General features: G+C 44.0%; 1 protein-coding gene across 1 annotated transcript in view; it reads right to left on the bottom strand.

Moving 5' to 3' along the window:
* VPS39 (VPS39 subunit of HOPS complex) overlaps positions 1 to 20,189 on the bottom strand; it is a 47,312-nt gene continuing 27,123 nt past the window's right edge. Inside the window, exons 11-25 of the mRNA XM_041744505.1 lie at positions 18,920 to 19,049; positions 13,541 to 13,683; positions 8,775 to 8,918; positions 8,150 to 8,291; positions 7,918 to 8,004; positions 7,543 to 7,616; positions 7,095 to 7,193; positions 6,375 to 6,492; positions 5,772 to 5,900; positions 5,111 to 5,213; positions 4,840 to 4,885; positions 3,617 to 3,766; positions 3,312 to 3,446; positions 2,970 to 3,061; positions 1 to 2,121 (exon numbers count right to left, since the gene is read on the bottom strand). Of these exons, the coding sequence (XP_041600439.1) occupies positions 2,046 to 2,121; positions 2,970 to 3,061; positions 3,312 to 3,446; positions 3,617 to 3,766; positions 4,840 to 4,885; positions 5,111 to 5,213; positions 5,772 to 5,900; positions 6,375 to 6,492; positions 7,095 to 7,193; positions 7,543 to 7,616; positions 7,918 to 8,004; positions 8,150 to 8,291; positions 8,775 to 8,918; positions 13,541 to 13,683; positions 18,920 to 19,049 (1,668 nt within the window). The 3' untranslated portion in view covers positions 1 to 2,045. The remainder of the gene's footprint in view (positions 2,122 to 2,969; positions 3,062 to 3,311; positions 3,447 to 3,616; positions 3,767 to 4,839; positions 4,886 to 5,110; positions 5,214 to 5,771; positions 5,901 to 6,374; positions 6,493 to 7,094; positions 7,194 to 7,542; positions 7,617 to 7,917; positions 8,005 to 8,149; positions 8,292 to 8,774; positions 8,919 to 13,540; positions 13,684 to 18,919; positions 19,050 to 20,189) is intronic.

Below are 20,189 nucleotides of genomic sequence, written 5' to 3'. Positions count from 1 at the left end.
TTACTTTATGATGTTTATTATAAGAGATCCTCATAAGTCATTACAGAGCTTTCCAGTCTCTAGCCTTCTCTGTACCTCCACAGAGGGCAAAGAGAGTCCAGGGAAGAATGGAGTTTGGGAAAACTGCACGGTTTATGTATTCCAGAAAGAAAATACACATTCTTTATTGCTTCAAACACATGTGCCACATAGGTTGTGGGAATGGAAGATACAAACACAGCAAGCCAGGAAGACGGGGTTTGAGTCGCAGGGCGGGTTTCTGCTGCACAGAGGGCTGGCTTGATGACTTTACTGCTGCTCGCATGGGAAGCTTCTTTGAGCTTGTGCAAACAGGTCCAAGGGTAGCAATGCTTCTCGTGCCAGTTAGGACGTGGCTCTTCAGAAGCACCACTTTGCCTCCCAAACCTGAGCAGAGCCCCTATCTGCATGTGTGATGCTGAGGGCACATACTCTGTACCTTCAGACCCTCCGAGGCAGTGTGCCAGGGAGGAACCTAGTCTACAACACCGGCCAGCTGGCCTACAACACAGGCCCAACATGGCACAGAGCATCAGTTTAAAAAGAACCACAGCATGTCAAGGACAGGCTACTAAAACACTGTCAGGGCTGGGCGCCATCGCCCACCCTTCCCACCTTAAAAACACAGCAGCATCAAGGCTGTGTCTGCAAATCACAGGGAAGACAGATGCAGGGCCGCTCTGCCTGTAGGTCCTCAGTCTGCAGTGCTAGCCACTCCTCCTGTGGGCCTTCAGTGCCCTGTTGGGAGGAGGGGGGGTCTCCCTGCCTCCTGCTCCAGGGATCTGGCAGTGAGTTCCTTCATAAACCCATGTGCTGCCGCTACTCCCAACTCCCGCAGTGCTCTCAGCTGTCCCTGGGCACCTCACAAACATGCCTGACCTCACATCCCTGTCAGTTCCCCATCTGATCGGTCTTGTGTGTAGCAGAGATCCACCTACCTGTGACATGCCAGTGCAGTCCTCCAACCCCAGCAGAACAAAGCTGGAGAAGGACTGCCAGGCTGAACTGGGAGGTAAGCGGACCACACTGGCTGCAAAGAGAAAGGCGCCAAAGTATGAAGCACTTGGGTCACAGACACTCAAGCAGCAGCCTAGGAGCGGGCACCGCTGCAGGTGTCTGCCTAAGAGGTCTTATACCTAGTGCAGGCTGTCCTTAGAGCCACTGTCACATACGGCTCCAGGGGGGATGGAGGACAGTGCTCCCCTAAGCTTCCAGGCATACAGCTCTTATCCAAGGAGGACCTATTTACAGCATACCTGACAATCAATGATCAAATCAGTGTATGCTGAAAACTGAGATGTCCTCTTGCTTCTCATTTTATCTTTTTTTATATCACTTATTCCCTGCATGGGAAAAATGGGAGACAAAGTGTGTGTGTGGGAACAGTGAAGGGAGATAAAGGAAGACAATCAATAGCGAAGACGAAATGGAGACTGAAACAGAAGAGATAAGTGGGCAGACCCAAGGGGATGAGGGTGGGGGGGGGGGCGAGAGGGAGGTGTGGGGTTGTGACTATGGAGAAATTATTGCTGTCACCTGAGAGCCAGGGCCAGCCAGTGAAGCGAGGGGAGCCCTAGGACTGCTCTCCTCCCAGACTCCAGGCCACCATGCAGAGGGTTCCACGTCAAGTCCTGCACGTGTCTTAATAGAAAACTCTGCATAAACAATCTCGGGGGTACAGACACTTGAGACACTTTCCTTGTTCAGGTGATTGGTGTGCAAAGGCAGGAGGATGCCCTTCCCCACCTCTTTCCGTCAAAGCGGGTAGTAAATTCTCTGAAACTGCCTGCAACATAATGGTATATAAGGTATAGCTAATATCTTCTTTTTCTATCAAAAAGCTGGTAACACCAGACCATAAGTCTGATAAATTCAGAGATATTCCAGGGCTCAAGGTAGCCAGTCGTGTCCAAATGGGGAGACACCTGGTGGTGGATGTAGCCAGCCCCCCAATCCTAAGGCCGGTGCTCCTTCTCCTCTCTGGGATAGCTGAACTGTCCATCTGAAGAATCCTTGGCATGCTGGGCTCAGGTGTCGGCTGGGTTTACCTCTTTGGAACAGAAGTAGTGCACGACCACTCCATTGGGGTATCTTGCAAATGCACTGTAGGGAAGAAAGACTGCTCAGGAGGGAGAACAACTTCTAAAAGAAGACCACTTCCTAGAAAAGGTGTTTCACCCAGGTGTCATCCCAGAAGCAACCCACCCTAACCACAAGAAAGGACCCATCCTCAGCATCTTCTGGATTTACATAGCAACCGTCTCTGCCAAATAATCAAACAGAGGGTGAGCTCATGCAGTTTGAAGACTGTTTGAATATGAGAACACTTCTTATTAAGTCATCAATGTGAAATCCAGGGCAGATGGAACAGGCTACCAGCCTGACTCAGCACCAGTCTAGGGAGAGCTGACAATGCCCATCAGAGTAAGTTTTAGGCTAATTCTAACAATGGACAGCAAGTTAGGTCTTTCTAAAGACAAAGATTCTTCCACCCACATAAGAAAAAGGACAAAGCATCCTTGCTTCTCAGGAAAGGGGACAGACTAGAGTATATGCTTTAACAAAATGACACTGGCTTAGGATTTTACTCAAGTCATGAAGCAGCAGATGGAAAGATCTTTTTCTTCCTTCACAGGCACACCCTAAAAGATAAGAACTTTCTGCCCACATACAACTCACACACACCCACTGGCTACATCACAGCATCTAGCTGCCAGAAGGGAAGGGCTTTTCAGGCAAGAAGTCAAGAGTACATGCCATACATTTCAAGTCTTTAAATCCTCAAAGCTAACTCACAAAAGACAACATGGATTGCTCTTTGGAAGCTCAAGAAGTAACCATGGCCAAGATAATCAGCAGCCATGCTTTCCCTTTAGTTAAAGGGCAGAAATCCATCCTGAGCAGGACCCACATCAGAGCTGAGGCTGCACAGTTGTGGAGAAAAGGCTCACCTGTTCCCAATCTTCTTCTTACACACCATACACACCTTCTCCTCTGTGATGATGCACTTCACCTGCTGGTGTAAAATCCGCTCTTCCTGGACCTAGAAGAGGAGAGTGACTGGGACAGAAGCCCCATAGTCCAGCACACAAAAGGCAGAGGCTGGCACAGTCTCATCCTTCAGCCCCCACAGATGCCTCTCACTGAAACCCCTGCAACTAAATGTCAAGTTGGTTACTGTGTCAGTTTGAGCTATAGTGTTAAAGGAATATAAAGCTCTGCTTTTGTCTATAGGTAATGTGTGTCTCATGCTAAAAGGTACAACCTCACCCTAAAGTCTGGAAGGTTCTTACCCTCAGAAATTCTGCATGGAGGAGGTTCTTGAGCACTTGATTGAACCGTTTTTTTTGTGCATTTTCTTCCAAGACCTTTTCCAGAAAGATACGTATGTCATTAATCTGAGTGTTTGCTGGTAGAAGGTTGATGGCCTAGGGACAGGAACAGAGATGGGAACAGGATGAGCCATAACAGGAGTGAACCTGAGGAAAAGTCTGAAGCCACACAGCTCTCAAACCCCAGTGCCTTTCTCAGTGCCCTCCTCTAACTCCTCTCATTCAGCGTGCCCCCAAGTCCCTCCCATCTGCACAGAACTCCTGACCTTAGTGGTGTCCAGCTTGCTGTGGTGCAGCTCGAGGACCTGCAGGGCAGCCTGGAGGTTGGCCTGTGGCTCCAGCAGTTCCAGTTTGATGGGTCCCAGGCAATGAACACTAGGGGGCGACAGGTACATCCGGAGCAGGGACAGATACACCTGTCTCATACAAGTCACATAGGTCAGGCTGGCAGTAAGCCTCCCAGGACCCGCCAGCATGACCACACCTAAAAATAAGAGGGGTTATAAGACCTGGGCTGCTCCGTTTTTCACATTTTAAAAGATTTTGGTAAAGCCAGTCAACTGAAGATGGTAAGAATTAAGAACTGTTTTTCCTGAGGAAAAAAAAAAAAATCAAATGCCTTATGTTAATTATACGTTTTGCTGCTGACAAAATGCCAACACTGCAAAATGACACAAAAAGATCTTTCCTAGGGGATCCCCGGGTGGCTCAGCGGTTTGGCGCCTGCCTTCTGCTCGGGGCGTGATCCTGGAGTCCCAAGATTGAGTCCTGTATCGGGCTCCCTGCATGGAGCCTGCTTCTCCCTCTGCCTGTATCTCTACCTCTCTCTCTCTCGGTATTTCTCATGAATAAATAAATAAAATCTTTAAAAAAAAAAAAAAAGATCTCTCCTAGGAATCTGGCCTTGAGGCTGTGACCCTACCAATTTTGGCAGGTGAGGATTAACCCCAAGCTGAGACGCCATCTTTCCTACTGGTACCAGTAACACGGGGTTTCTCAACCTTAGCACCCAACATTCCAGGCTGGATAATTCTTTGTTGAGGCTGTCCTGTGCACTGTTTAGCAGCAACTCTGGCCTCTGCCACCTAGATTCCAGTTGTCCCTGTATCCCCAGACATAACAATCAAAAATGTCTCCAGACACTGATGAATCCACATGCATTCTAGACCGAGTATATAAGTGCACCTGACTGCATCCATCAGATACTCTTCAATAGGCTGACCATATAATTTATTATACAACCTGGGACTCTTTTAAAAGTAAAAGGGCAGGGATGTTACTGATAATCATATGCATGACAATAAGCCAGAACTATCCCAAGGAAACCAAGATGTATGGTCACCTTGCCTTCTTCCTCAATACACACATGTAAACCGTGATCTCAGCTACTCCCACCAGTGTCACCTGTGGCCAAACCCAAGGACATGAGGTGTGCTACAAGGGACAGTGAAGAGCGCATGTGCTCCCTGGGGCCAGTGTCACTACTTACATCTTTGTTGCCATCTCTGTTTTGGTCGTAATGCTTGTGGCAGTACCTGCAAGGGAGAAAGTGGTGAGACTAGGCCAGAGCAGCCATGTCTAAAGAGAGGTCATCAATTCTCCCCGCGGGAGCAGCCTCATGATGGCACCACAATCAGGGGCCAGAATGGGAGGCAGAGCGGAGGGGAGGTGGCTTTCTGCCTCTGTCTCCCCCGCCTCTCCTCTCTCTGTGGAGCCTGCCGTAGGAGTCCTTGGGTGGTGCGGTGGCAGGGTCAACGTACTCCTCAGCCATCTTTGTGTCCTTCAGGATGTGCACGTAGATGAAGAGCGCTTGCTCATGCTTTCCCATGCGCCCCAGCAGCAGTGCACGCTCTTCTAAGAGGCCTGGGAGGAGGAAGGGGTGTGAGTAATCATCACCACCACTGTGCAAGCACAGGCCAGGGGCTAGGCTGTTAGGTAAGTGGGTGAAACTATTTGTATTACCTGGGATTTTTTCAAGGAGAAAATTGCTAAAATTTAAAAGAGGGCAGAGGGAGCTATTTTTTAGGAGGTACTTTATACCATCTTGTTTGTGATTGCTTCTAATTTGGGTAAGAACTCTCATCCAACAACCAAATGCATAATAAGTGCCTGCAATGTGCCAAGCACTCCAGCTAAGGAAAGTAAACACTGGGCTTTGCTCTCTCAGAGCTTATATATCAGAGAAATGTGTGTCTTTTTCAGACAAATTATGCCAGATCACAAATATTGCTAAATAATGGACATGGCCAAGACACGTACTGATGCCACCGATTGCCAGGTGGTTCATACCCAAGGAGACTCCTCTCAGTTATGGGAAAAAAAGTGAGTCTTCAGATGGGACAGAAACAACTGGCCTCAAACATGTGTTTCTTCCCATTACCTTCCACTGATGTGGCTTCTGGCCAAAAGCCAGACACTTACCATCAAAAGGAAAGTCACAGATGAGCCGGCCTGGATCATAGTAGCCAGAAATTTCCAAGAACATAAGGAGCTTCCGTCGGTACTCTCCCAGCTCACCCTCTTCCTCTCCAGCAGGGACTGGAGTTTTGCCTTAAAGGGAACCAAGCTCAGTATGAAAGGATGCTGCTGGGCAGCAACGTGGGCTCACTGAGAAAAATGAAGAGGATGGGGTTCGATGACATCACCACAATGATCAGAAAGGGCCTCCAGAGTGGGTTCCAGCTGGGCTTTTCTTAGTTTATGGTCTCTACGTGACCCCAAAACATCAGCTTGAGACATAAAGAAAACCTGCACAAACACTCTTGTATGCAAACCCATTCTCAGCACAGCTGTCATCTTGCAGACAAATCTGTTCCTTCCCCTTCACACAGGGGTGATGCACGGAGATGCCCAGATCCAGACAAGAGCTCTTGAGTCTCCTATGCTGGGTCACTTAGTTGCCCTGGCTGCTCAGAGGAACGTCCCACCCACCAGGGCCCATAGAGAACAGTAAGGCCTGCTTCCCTATGCCACAAGACTCTCTTGGGTTCCAGGTCACCCAAGGCTTTCTAGGAGAACTGGTACCTGCAGGGAAGGACAGGAGATACTCCTTCATCAGACCTTGCACCTTCTCACAGTACAGCTGGATGAGGCAGTTGTGGAATCGAGAGCCTGTCTCCTCCCAAACGTGAATGACATGCTCCTGAGGCAAGACACAGGTCTACCTGGTATCCTGTAAGCTGTGACCCATCTCCGTCACCCAGTCTCCCTCACATTTTTAAGGCCTGACAGGTCCCATCCAAACCATCTCCTAATTAAGCGACAGCTTTTTTAAAACCACCAGGAAATTTTGGAATACAGCCCAGCAACATTAGGGATTATCTTCTTAGATTTGCAATCTAAGTTCCTTTATTAATTTGTCCCATAATCCTCCAAACTCTCACATCAGCCCATGTAGTTAAGGTTAAATAATAGTTGCATCCTGGTACCAACCAATCAGGTTGCCCGGTGGTCACAGCTGAATCTGAATGGCCATACAAATGTGGCTTTCAGATGTTTTTCTCGAACATCATTCTCTTTTATCCCTCTGTACTTTACCCAGATTTAGAAGGTATTCAACCCAAGTAATATTGCCAACTTGATCTACCAAGATCTCTTTCTTCAGAAGATGCTGAAATAATCTTCCTTACACTTCTACCAATCCCCAAGTGACACAAACCCCAATCTGAATTGCCCGACAACTGACCCATGTGGTCCTGGTTCCCACATTTAAATGTTTTTAGTTCAGACCAAAAAAGATCTTACCAGATAAGGAATAGCTAGACCCTTAAAATTCTCCACTAAGAAGCCGAGCACTCGGTCTCGTGGTAGAGATTCCACCTCCGGGAGGTCTTCGGTAAATATCTGTGGGAACAAACCTGAGTTCCAACAGCAGAACCATCTGACTGCAGTGCGGCCAAGCAACCACATACACACACACATACACGGAGGAGGGCCAAGTGGACTTCTGAAGGGGGAAGGGTATACCAGATGGCACCTGTAGCAACTGTGCCAGACTAGGTGGCAGATGCCAGCCTCCAGATGTCTGCACAAGGCGTTCTCCACTATATTACACTATCGGCTGTTTCCCAGGCTACTCATCTAAACACCAGAGAAACTGCATGAATCCTTCCTCCCCCTCCATCCATCACTGTCCTCAGTAGAATCAAGACCAAGCATGGTATGAGATAAATCCAAGACCCCCATGACCTACCTTCAGGCCATCCTCTGGGAAGTCTCGCAGCACCCATACCGAGTAGGAAAAAATCAAATGTAGGTTTTCTGTGCCTGGAAGGGAATAGACTTGTCAGCAGGTGAAGCCTACCCGTCCACAGGACTGGGGAGGCGGGTGCAAAGGTTGCCCCCAAATTTGCTTTCCAGGGCAGATAGTTCTGTCCCAAGCACCAGTCACTTGGCCCTATTAGGCTGGCTGCATACCGAGGGGGTGTCATAGTTCCACTGTAGGGGGGAAACAAAGCCGAGTGAACAAGGGAGGGAGGGGACTGACTAGCTAGAATCAGAAATGGAGGGAGATCTGGTCCATGTGAACACAATCCTTTCCTACTTCCCTTTCAAAAGTTGGACTTACCCAAATGTTGCAGATACTGCACTGTCCTCTCATGGCCTTTCAGAGGGGAGTTTGCTTTCTTGGACTGGTCCACCAGCACCTGCAGAGCTGGCCATGAAGCCCCCCCCAAACCCAAAAAGGTCATGAGCCTCTTCCAGAAGGCACATCCCCACGGGAGAGTTATCATACTTCAGTAGGTCTCCCCTATGACATAGAGACCCTCCCAGATCAGGGAAGCCCCTCCTCCGGCCACCTTTCTCATGGAGCCCCTTCTTCTCATACAGGATTATCAGTTCACTGTACTTGTGCGCCTTCTTCAGCACATGCTCACTCTCCTCAATGTGGCAGTGATTGTTCTCCAGGCGCAGCAGAGGCGCCACCAAGGCCACGTTCGTCTGCAGAGGAAGCAGGACTTCAGGGGACGCTGCGTCATGAAGGAGCACCCCCACCCGTCCCCCACCTAGCCCGGGTTTGCTTCAGGCTGAAAGGTCAGGGATGAAACACAAGCAAGAATAGGCAAACTACCCTTCTTCAGGACTACAGGTAGTGGCTTTTACAGCATTATGTATACTCTTTCACACAGCAGGTTTTAATGTTCTGGAGGGGAGTAGGGGGAGGAAGGGGATATATTCAGGAAACATTGTCTCTTTATCCTGTAGCACTAACTCCCAGTCTTAGCAGAGAAGACCAGCCTACTACACATTCTGGGGCAGTATCTTGCCTTATTTTCTTAACTCCTAGAAGCTCAGAGGTGTCAAGCAAAGACTAGGTGGTTCCCATTATCAAAGATTTCACTCTAATGGCAGGACTCCAAAGTAGCACTTTCCCAGTTTCAGGGGACTGGGCAATTGTGGGTACTGAGAGCTCAGAGAACTCACATGGAGGTAGCACTTGAGCAGGGTGGTATCAATGATTTGCAATAGCTTCTTCTTGGATTTGATGGTCGGAGTGCCTTCCATGAGAGGGGAGGTGCTAGACTGGTGATCAGAGTCATTCAGCTTCTTTACCAATTGGCTTCGTTTCTGCAAAGGCCCAAAAAAAATGGGATTAAGGCCAGGACTAAATCATCCTTATCACCTGAGCTACCAGGTAATTCCAAATATCTCCAACATGGCTCATACTTATCCACCCTGATTTCATATTAGCACATAGTCTTTATCAGGGATCAAAACAGATGAATGCCAAATTGCCACAGATATAGTAACAATTATTTATCAGGGGTTAGTACATACCAGGCACTATATCAAGAATTTTATGTCATCCTATTTTAAACCTACAACAAATGCAGGTATTATAATCCCTATTTTACAAGCCAAGAAGCCAAGGTATTAGATCTCTCACAAGTAGCTGAGGCAAGTTTCAAACTAGGGTCTAATTCCAAAGCCCATTTTCTTTTATTAAAAAAAAAAAAAAATCAACTTTCTTGAGGTGTAAGTAGCATACAATAAAATGTACCCTTTTAAAGTATGAAATCCATTTTGGCACATACACACACACACATAACCAAAACCCCAATCAATGAAAAGAACATTTCTAACACCCCAGAAAGTTCCCTTGTGCTCTTCTCAATCCCACCCAACTCCTACACCACAGATCTGGTTTCTATCACTAGAGATTAGTTTTTACCTATTCTAGAACTTCATATAAAGAGAATAATCCTGTTTGTACCATATTGTGCCTGGCAATGCCCTTATTCTTATATGCTCAACCATCTCTCTGACACAATGCCAATGTCAGTTAACTTCACACATTCCAAATGTCAGCGAGAAGTCCAGGGAAAAAAATGTGTGGTCAGAGTTGTAAAGCAAAGACATTGGCAATAAAGGGCATTCTTTGATGCCACAGGCTTAGGAGATATTTTACCCCAGGAACCTTTTCCACTTGGTATGGCCATATGAGCTGTGCAAGGTGGAGACAGAGGCAGGTCTGTGTGCTCCTTGCAGGCTGCCAGCCACGGCTGGGTACTCCTGGATCCCAATGTCAAGAAGTGCCAAGGCTATGCATGCCAGATCAGATCTGTGGGACATTCACTAGCCCAGAAGCAGGTGGCAGATAGCTGGCTTACAATTTCCTAGCAGTATTTCTCAGTGTCTGCCCAGGGGACCTCTTGTAGAGGTCTTCAGAACACTAATGAGGAAAAAATTTACTAAGTTATCTGACTCTGAGTGAGTGTTCAGGAAATAAAAGCCCTTTGTGACAGAAGTTTGGGGTGAAGAGTCTTCAATGGAGACATTAGTTTTAGTGTTCACCTGAAAATTTCACTTATCTCTCCATAACAGTAAACTGAAAAAAAAACCTTATATTTAAATACTCCCTCTAAAAAAAAAACAGGTTATAGAAGAATATTTATTGACAGGGAGGGACTTTCTCAATATACAGCTACATTTTTAAAAAGCAAGCCAGAGAACTTTAGTTTGATATCCATTGGCAATAATGACCTAATAAATAAATTTTTATTTTTAAATTTTTAAAGATTTATTTGAGAGAGAGAGGGAGAGGGAGAGATGGAGTACATGTGAGTGAGGCGAGGGGCAAAAGGAGAGGGCGAGAGAATCCTCAGACTCCCTGATGAGCACAGAGCCTGATGCAGGGCTCAATCTCAGGACCCCAAGATCATGAGCTGAGCCAAAACCAAGAGTCGGCCGCTCAACCAAATGAGCCACCCAGGGGCCCCAGTAAAGTTTTAAAAAACCAAACTCACAAATAGATATCCAAGCAGATCTCAGAGACATTGTGGGTTTGGTCCAGACTACTCTGATAAAATGAGTATCTAGTAAAGCTAGTCAAATTAACTTTTTGGTTTCACGGTATATACAAAAGTTATGCTTACATGATATGGTAGTATTCTCTAACGAAATATGGATATACTTTAATTTAAAAATATTTCATTGCTAAAAAATGCTAATTGTCATCTGAGCTTTCAGTGAATTGTGATCCTTTTTGCTGGTGGAGGTTCCTGCCTCCATGTTGATGACTCAAGGTTGGCGTGCTGTGACAATTTCTTAAAATATGACAGCAAGTTTGCCACAGAAATTGAGTCTTCAAGAATTATTTCTCTATAGTATGTGATGGTGTCAGGTAGCATTTTAGCCATAGAACTTCTTGGAGTCCATCCTTTCAAACCCTGCTGCTGCTTTATTAGCTATGTTTATGGAATATTCTAAATCCTTTGTTGTCATTTTTAACAATCTTCACAGCATCTCCACCTGGAGTAGATTCCATCTCAAGAAGCTCCTTTCTTTGCTCATCCATAAGAAGCAACTCCTCATCCATTACAGTGTGATCATGAGATCACAGCAGTTCAGTCACGTCTCCAGGCTCCACTGCTTATCCTAGGTCTCCTGCTATTCCTACCACATCTGTAGGTACTTCCTCCACTGAAGTCTTGAACCCCTCCCTCAAAGTTATCCATGAGGGCTGGAATCAACTTCTACCAAATTCCTGTTCATACTGATATTCTGACCTCTTCCCATGAATCATGAGTGTTCTTAATGGCATGTAGAATAATGAATCCTTTCCAGAAGGTTTTCCATTTACTTTGCCCAGATACAGAGGAGTCATTATCTATAGAAGCTATAGGCTTGTGAAATATATTTCTTAAATAAGACTTGAAAGTTAAAATTACTTCTTGATCCACAGGCTGCAGAATTGATGCTGTTAGTATGAAAACAACATTAATCTTACTCTCATCTCCATCAGAGTGAGTGACCAGATGCGTTGCCAATGAGCAGTCATATTTTGAAAGGAATCCTTTTTTTCTGAGATGCATGTCTTAACAGTGGGCTTAAAATATTCCATGAACTATACTGTAAACAGATGTACTGTCACCCAGGCTTTGTTGCTCCACTTACAAAGCACAGGCAGAACAGATGTAGCATAATTTTTAAGGACCCTAGGATTTTCAGTGGTCAAGAAAGACTGCTCCAACTTCAAGTCCCCAGCTGTATTAGCCCCTAACAAGACAGTCAACTTGTCCTTAGAAGCTTTGAATCCAAGCATAACTTCTCTTCTCTAGCTATGAAAGTCCTAGTTAGCATTTCCTTCCAACAGAAGGCTGTTTTGTCTACACTGAAAAATCTGTTTAGTGGAGCCACCTTCATTAATGATCTTAGCCAGATCTGGATAACTTGCTGCAAACACCTACATCAGCACTTACTGCCTCACCTTTAACTTCATGTTATGGAGATGCCTTCCTTCTTAACCCTCACAAACCAAACTCTGCTAGCTTCAAAACTTTTCTTCTGCAGCTTCCTCATCCTTCTCAGCCTGCATAGAGTTGAAGAGAGTTTTAGGGCCTTGCTCTGGCCAAGGCTTTGGTAAAAGGGAATGCTGTGGCTGGTTTGATTTCTATCCAGACCACTAAAACTTTCTGCACATCAGCAATAAAACTGCTTTCACTTTCTTATTCATGTTCACTGATGCAGCAGTTTTAATTTCCTTCAAGAGCTTTTCCTTTGCATTCACAATTTGGCTCACTGGCACAAGAGGCCTAAATCTTGGCCTATCTTGGCTTTTGACATACTTTCCTCTAAGTTTAATTACTTTTAGTTTTTGATTTAAAGTGAGAAATAGCAATTCTTCCTTCTACTTGAATACTTAGAGGCCATTTTTTTCCCTAAAGATTTTATTTATTCATGAGAGACAGAGAGAATGAGAGGCAGAGACACAGGCAGAGGGAGAAGCAGGCTCCAAGCAAGGAGCCTACGTGGGACCTGATCCTGAGTCTCTAGGATCACGCCCTGGGCTGAAGGCAGCACTAAATCGCTGAGCCACCCAGGCTGCCCCCATTGTAGGGTTATTGACTTAATTTCAATATTATTATGTCTCAGGGAGTTGGGAGATCCAAAGGATAGGTGAGGCAGGGAATAGCCAGTTGGTAGAGTAGTCAGAATGCACACAACATTTATTAAGTTTGCCATCTTATATGGGCACAGGTGGTGGCATCCCAAAACAATTATAATGGTAACATAAAAGATCAGTGATCACAGATCACAATAACAAATACAATAATGAAAAAGTTTGAAATGTGAGAGTTATCAAAATGTGACACAGAGACACAAAGTGAGTAAATGCTGTTGGAAAAATAGTGCTGACTTGTTCAATGTGGGTTGGCACAAATCTTCAATTTGTAAAAAAAAAAAAAAAAAAAAAAAGCAGCATCTGTGAAACACAATAAAGGAGGTATGCCTCTAGAGGTCTAAAGGACAACACTATAATGTTGGTGATTTTTCTCTGGGTGGTAGAGATATTGGTGACTTGTACTTTTGCTTTATACTTTTCTGTGTTTGCCCAGTCTCCTGCATTGAGCAAGTATTTTTCCACAAGTATGTATGTTCCAAAAAAGTGTTTCAAAAAAATTAGTATTTCTTATCAACTAAAATTTATCCTTTTTAGTTCCCATAACAGCTTAGTGTAAATTTACCAGAAATCACGTACATTTCTTGGTATAAAGATTTGGCAACAAGCAGCTCATTAGTATGAGCAAGGAGATGAAGGAGAAAGAAATATGCTCAGCCCACCATCACTTTTACGTCATTCATTTATGGAATGCCTGTAGAGAGAAGGCCCTCACTTCTCTGCAATAGAAAAGCAGGTGCTGGAACTCCCAGGTAAACTCTTCCATACTCCTCTGTATCATACCTACCTGTGTCAGGTAGTCAATCAGAGCTAAATGTGCCTTCTCCAATTCAGCCCCCGACAGCACTGGCAGTGGGTTAGGATACTGCAGTTGCTTTCTGTAGTCTGTGGGCAGCAGGTCTGGGTACAGGCCCATCACATGGGTAGGATCTATACAGAGGTAAACATGATTTCCCAGAAAGAAGCACAGCAATTTGAGGATCAAATAAAACAAGACTATTACTATAGCAAAATAAGTTCCAGATTGATTTTTTTTAAGGATTTTTTTTTTTTAAGTTATCTCTATACCCAACACAGGGCTCAAATTCACAACTCCAAGGTCAAGAGTCGCATGCTCTACCGACTGAGCTAGCCAGGCACCCTCAGACTGATTTTTTTTTTTTTTTTAAAGAATGCCTCTAAGTTCATAAAGACTCAATGAGCTCTATACTTACATAATTTGAGCACTATTTATATATACATTTCACTAAACCAGTACAAAAATGGCTTGACTCCATATTCCAAGGTATACACACATACACATATGCAGAATTAGAACTGAAAATTTACAAACTGTCTGAAAGTGGAGGAGAAAAAATTTTCTGCTAAGACATTAAAGCTGAAAAGATCAATAGCCTTAAAAAATAAAAGAACTGTATGTCAAAAAAGGAATATGACTAAAACAAATTATTATTATTAAAACAAAGCCAGACAATAGGCTAGGGCATATATTTGCAGCATATATGACAAGAGGCTTATAATTAATTATTTAAAACATAAATTGATAAAGAGATTTCATCAGATAACAGGCAAAAGACATGAACAAATGACAAGAAAATATAAATAAGTGGGAAAACATCCTGTCACATTAAGAATCAAAGTAGTACATTAGTAAAGTTAGTAAAAAAATTTTTATATACTACCCGGTGCTTGCAATATTATGAAACTGAATCACTCTTACACTGCCAAGGCAAAAAAATATTGCTACCTCAATAAGGAAAAAAGCACTTGGACCCACTAATCCCACTTCTAAGAGTTTGCCCTAAGAAAACAATCTATAAGATGGAAGGGAGAAGACATCCGATGAACAGGTCATGTAGGAGGCATTATTTGTAACAGTGCAATTCTGGAAACAATGTGGAATTCCTTCAGCAGCAGACTATAGTCTATTTAACTAAAAGACTATAATGCAATCATCATAAATTATAATTATAAAGTACACACAGCAACATGGAAAAACACTAACAATATTAAGTAACAAAAGCTGTAACAGCATATACAGTCATGATTATAATTATATTGAGATGTATATATGTGGAAAAAGCTTGGATGAAAAAGACAAAACGAGAATCAAGATCTAGAGTAAATTTTTCTTCCTTTAATACTTTATTTTTTTTTAAGATTTTATTTATTTATTCATGAGAGACACACAGAGAGAGAAACAGAAACATAGGCAGAGGGAGAAGCAGGCTCCACACGGAGAGCCTCATGTGGGACTTGATCCCCAGGACTCCAGCATCAGCCCTGAGCCGGAAGGCAGCCGCTTAACCGCTGAGCCACCCAGGCGTCCCACCTTTAATACTTTAACAAATGTTTGGTCCTAGCATTACTTGATTTTCATTTAAAAAAAAAAAAAAAAGTTGGAGGAACAAGAGAAGGCCATGTCCCTCCTACAAGGAGCTGAGCTCCAGGCCAGTAGACCAGAAGAAAAATTCACAATCTTGCCTTGAACCCTCCAGAACCCATAGTGTTCCCAAGGAACCTGGGTCACCATATTTCTGCCAAGCCAGGAAGACTGTGTTCCTCAAAATCTGAGAATTATGATAATGTGAAAAAGACACTCATGACAAGTGCCAACTGAATGGGGCAGTTGGCAGATCTATGATGGCCACACAGAAGCACAGTCTAAGAAACGAAGATAACTGCTGGGGACCTGGAGTGAATACATGGCCCTTGCCTAGGCTTTGTCAGCCCCCCTCATCACAGAGTCTACAGATATGGCTCTAACCGTATCGCTCTAATTAAAATCTTGTGATGTCACCTGAAGCCTACAATACAATGTCCAAATTCCCTTGCAGTATTCAAGGTCCTCTAAAATTTGGACCCAACATCTCTTTCTCATATGACCTATTAAGTACCACAAACCTCACACTGGACTGTGGCTCACAGACCCTCAGCCATCACTGGGTCTTCCTGTTGCCCTCCTTCCTTTACGCTCTGCTTTTCCTTCTACCTTCCAGAGCCCAGTCACCTCCTCTCTCTTCCTCTTAAGACCTCCTCACTTACTTCTCCACAATCCTGAAGAACTCTTTTACACTTGTTTCACAATGTTTTACTGAATGGTTTTACATGCAAACTCTCTGTGGACATATAACGGGTCTTATTTATCTGTGAAGCCCAGAATTGAAGGTAGAGCTGGCACTGACAATGCTTACCTGATTTGCCTTTGGGCCACATGTTCACTGAGTGGAGGATTATATCATACACTGAATCCCAGTAATACAGACTAGTAATTGACAATGGGATTATATTCCTTATGCAGATCAACTGCATATTCCTTATGCTGATCAACAGATCAACTCTGCTCTAGCCACATGGATCCGGCTGCTCCTGGACCACACAAGGCAGCATTCCAACCTCACCACCGTGGCACTAGCCATTCCCTTTGCCTGTAGGGCACTTCCCCAGACATCTGCCACTTCATTAAATAGCTTCCTTGAGACCCTAATTTTTCAGATCTTATCTTTCCTGATCTTATCTTAAATTACAATCCTAATTCCTATTTTCAGTACTCCTTTCCTGATCATCTTATCTTAAATTGCAATCCTGATCATCTTATCTTAAATTGCAATCCTGATCATCTTATCTTAAATTGCAATCCTAATTCCTATTTTCAGTACTCCTTATCCTTCCTATCTTCAGTACTTCTTATCCCTATTCCTCTGCTTTGTTTTTCTTAGGACTTACCACTTCCCAATATATATATATTTTTTATGACAGTCACACAGAGAGAGAGAGAGAGAGAGGCAGAAACATAGGCAGAGGGAGAAGCAGGCTCCATGCACCGGGAGCCCGACGTGGGATTCGATCCTGGGTCTCCAGGATCGTGCCCTGGGCCAAAGGCAGGCGCCAAACCACTGCACCGCCCAGGGATCCCTTTTTTTTTTTCTTTTTTTTTTTTTATTTGACTTCCCAATATATTATAAATTTGCTAATTTATTTTGTTGTCTGCACTCTATCAGAATATAAGCCCCATTACTTGGTACCCAGAATAGTCTTCAAGGCATGATAGAAGCTTGATAAAAATTTTTACTAAGTAATGAATATATATAGTATGTGAACCAATTCAAGAATCTAAGGCTCAATTTCAAGATCTAAATATGGATTTCAAGAAATTTAAAAACTGGGTGCCTGGGTAGCTCAGTCGGTTAAGCGTCTGCCTTTGGCTCAGGTCATGAACCTGGGATTCTGGAATCTAGTCCCATGTGGGGCTCCCTGCTCAGTGAGGAGTCTGCTTCTTCCTCTGCCTCTCTTGCCCCTATCCCTTCTCATGCTCTTTCTCTCTCAAATAAAATATTAAAAAATATATAAAAACTATCTTATTCACATTCTTGCCATTCCATGCATTATGCTTGACCACCAAGAGTCCAAAGCCCCATGGCCTCAATGCAGTGTCTTATCAAACCCTAGTACAAATACCTATAGTACTTACCTTGCTATCTTGCACTAGAGCTTTTTATGCATAAGCTGTGGGCTGCCCCAAGTAAATAACTCTAAAATATTGGTTCTTAAACATTTTAAGGATCTAAAACATTGGGGGATTTGATAAAAAGTACTGATCCTCTCTTCAGAAAAACTCATGTATGAAAAATATTTTACATTAAGTCTAGGGTGGTTTACAAACTTGATAAAGCCCACTTAAAGGTCGTATGTCCCCAGCGGGAACAGAGCTTCTTCCTCATTCACAAGGGGTAGAAATAGGCCCCCCTTATAAGAAGCCTATCTGTGGAACAAGTAAAGGGAGGGGCAGGAAAGCAAACCTGGGCCCAGTCCACCCTACACTATGGGGACCAAAGGACACTGGGCCTGGTAGTATATTCCAGCCATCTGGCTAGCCTCCCTCTGGCTCAGAAGAAACATCCTTCCACAAAACTTTTCTGCTCCTATTCCATGCTTCCAAAACAGTTTTCTGACTTGGCATCCCAGGTACACTCTGTTCTGCTACAACTTGAGTTTCTTTCATGTGAATGAGTTCATGCACAGCTGGTAAATGGGAATGATATGAGGCATAAGTTGTGTTGAGGGGGGCACCTGGGTGGCTCAGTCGGGTAAGCATCTGCCTTTGGCTCAGGTCATGATCCTGGAGTCTTGGGATCAAGCCCCACATTGGACTTCCTGCTCAATGGGGCGTCTGCTTCTCCCTCTCCCTCTGTGCTCTCTCTCTTCCTCTCTAGTAAATAAATAAAATCTTAAAAAGTTGTGTTGGTTTGTATGCAAATTTCTCTAGCTTGTTAATGTTTTAAAGTGACCAGGCAAGCTTCTTCACAATTAAAGAGAAAGCCTTAACTACACAGGGAGACCTTAAAGAAAAGAACTGAAAGTCCTATAGAAATGACCTCTTTTAGAGCAAAGAGTGGCTGATGAGAAGCTTCAAAAACCACTATACTTCCTATTAAGTTAAACCACCTGGAAAAGCTGAGAGTAAAAATAAAGCAAAGATGTTCCCCACATATTCATTTTTTTGGGGGTCTCACAAAGAAGCCTATATCCAGGATCAGACTTTTTATTTTGATGAAACTAGTTTTTATTAGAAGCAAATATTCTCAAAGATGTGTATCTTAAAAGAAAAAGCATAGCCTCAGGATTTAAGGCTGCAAAGCATTGACATGCTGAGTACCAAAATCAATGGGAATTTAATTTTAGTAGGATTGTTATTGTTTTCATTAGTATTCCACATAAAAGACTGCCTATGTCTTGAGTGGTCTGTCTCAACCTCATTTTTCCCATAAGCCCTGTTATTTCCCATGAGTATTTATTATAGAATATCAGGTTTTGCTGGACCACATTCAAGGCATCATAGCAAAAATGCCTGTACCTCGATAATACATAAAAAGGAGTGCCTGGGGTGCCATGTATGAACATTCCAGCCACTGGAAAGAGACCTAGCCTCTCTACTGCAAATAAAGGGATAGTGGAAGTCTGTGTTTAATGGGTGGGACCAGATATACAAGATGAGGACTATAAATATATAACCACTGTGGCCATCCACAGGATCCTGTGAGGCACAAGGATCAACTGAGATGAGCAGAAACTTTCCCTGGTCTCAGACATCCAGCACCATTTCTCCCATGCTTTCCAGTTTCACCTCACTCCATTAGGTCCAACCAAGGCCAAACCCATGTGTTACCTGTGCCAAGCTTAGCAAAGACCTGCATGGACTCATCAAAACGCTTCTGGCAGAAGAGGTTGAAGGCATACAAGTTCTTGATGTGATGGATCTGTTGCTGCTTTTCGCTGTCTGAATCTTCTTTCATTTCCTAGTAAGAGAGTAGGATAGGTAAGAGCTCACTCATTCAACAAATATTTATTCAGTATATACTATGTATCAGACAACATCCTGGGAGGTCCACATGCCAAAGTGTACAAGACAAGCCACATGGCATGTGCCCTCATGGACTGTCCTAACATTCTAACCACAAGACTGAGAAGAAACTATGCAATTACAAGGCAACAGAGTTTCTACAAAATACCTGAGCAGTACTCCTGAAAACTGTCAAGGTCTTGAAAAACAAGGAAAGTTAAGAAACTGTTACAGATTAAAGGACACTAAGGAAACACAACAACTAAATACAACGTAATTTCTGGATCTGAAACTGGAACAGAGAAACGGCATTAACGGGAAAACTGGTGAAAACTGAATAAAGTCTAGAGTTTAGTTTAAAACACAAAAAAATCAAAACTAAAACAAAACCAGCATGAGGTCAGAAGCACAGGGGAGGGGTACCCAGTCTAGTCTTAGTGGTGGGCCTGAGAAGGAAGCCAGGAGGAATGTGACCTGAGACACAGGGCCAAGCTGGAGTTGGCCAGAGAAGGCCAGTCAGCTGATAGAGGGGAAGAGGACAGCACATGTGTGATGCCCTAATGTGACAGAAGGAACATGGCATGCTCAAGGAATGAAGGGCATTTAATGTAGCTGACACAGCTGTGAACAGTCCTGTTTGCAGTAAGAGCTAACTTAACATGGCTATTTATTATCTTTCTTTCTTCCTTATAACCTTTTGGTCCTCTTACTTTCTTTTTAACCAATCTTTACTACATTTAATTTCTTCCTTCAAAATGTCTTTGCATTTTCCCCCTTCTTTTCTTCTCCTGTCCTGTAGCTGTCACTCTAGTCCAGACCACCATCACCACATGGCCACACCCAGTCTAAAGCCCTCTTGGTGCTTTACAGGCTTTCAGAACCTGGCACAGCCTCCTTCTCTAGCTTATTCCCAGACACTCAAGCATCACTCTCCACTCCAGTCAGGATGAGTTCCAAATCATTTCCACACATTTTCACTTCTTCAACTTCCTCAGGCTCTTAATGCTCCCTGTTTTCCCACCTGATCCTGATATCACTTATTCAGCGGTCCACCCGTGGGATGCCTTGTCCAGACCACAGGGAACTATACCCTGGC

The sequence above is a fragment of the Vulpes lagopus genome, chromosome 2 (assembly GCF_018345385.1).
Source record: "Vulpes lagopus strain Blue_001 chromosome 2, ASM1834538v1, whole genome shotgun sequence".
Lineage (NCBI taxonomy): Eukaryota > Metazoa > Chordata > Mammalia > Carnivora > Canidae > Vulpes > Vulpes lagopus.
This window is presented reverse-complemented; position numbering and strand designations above follow the sequence as displayed.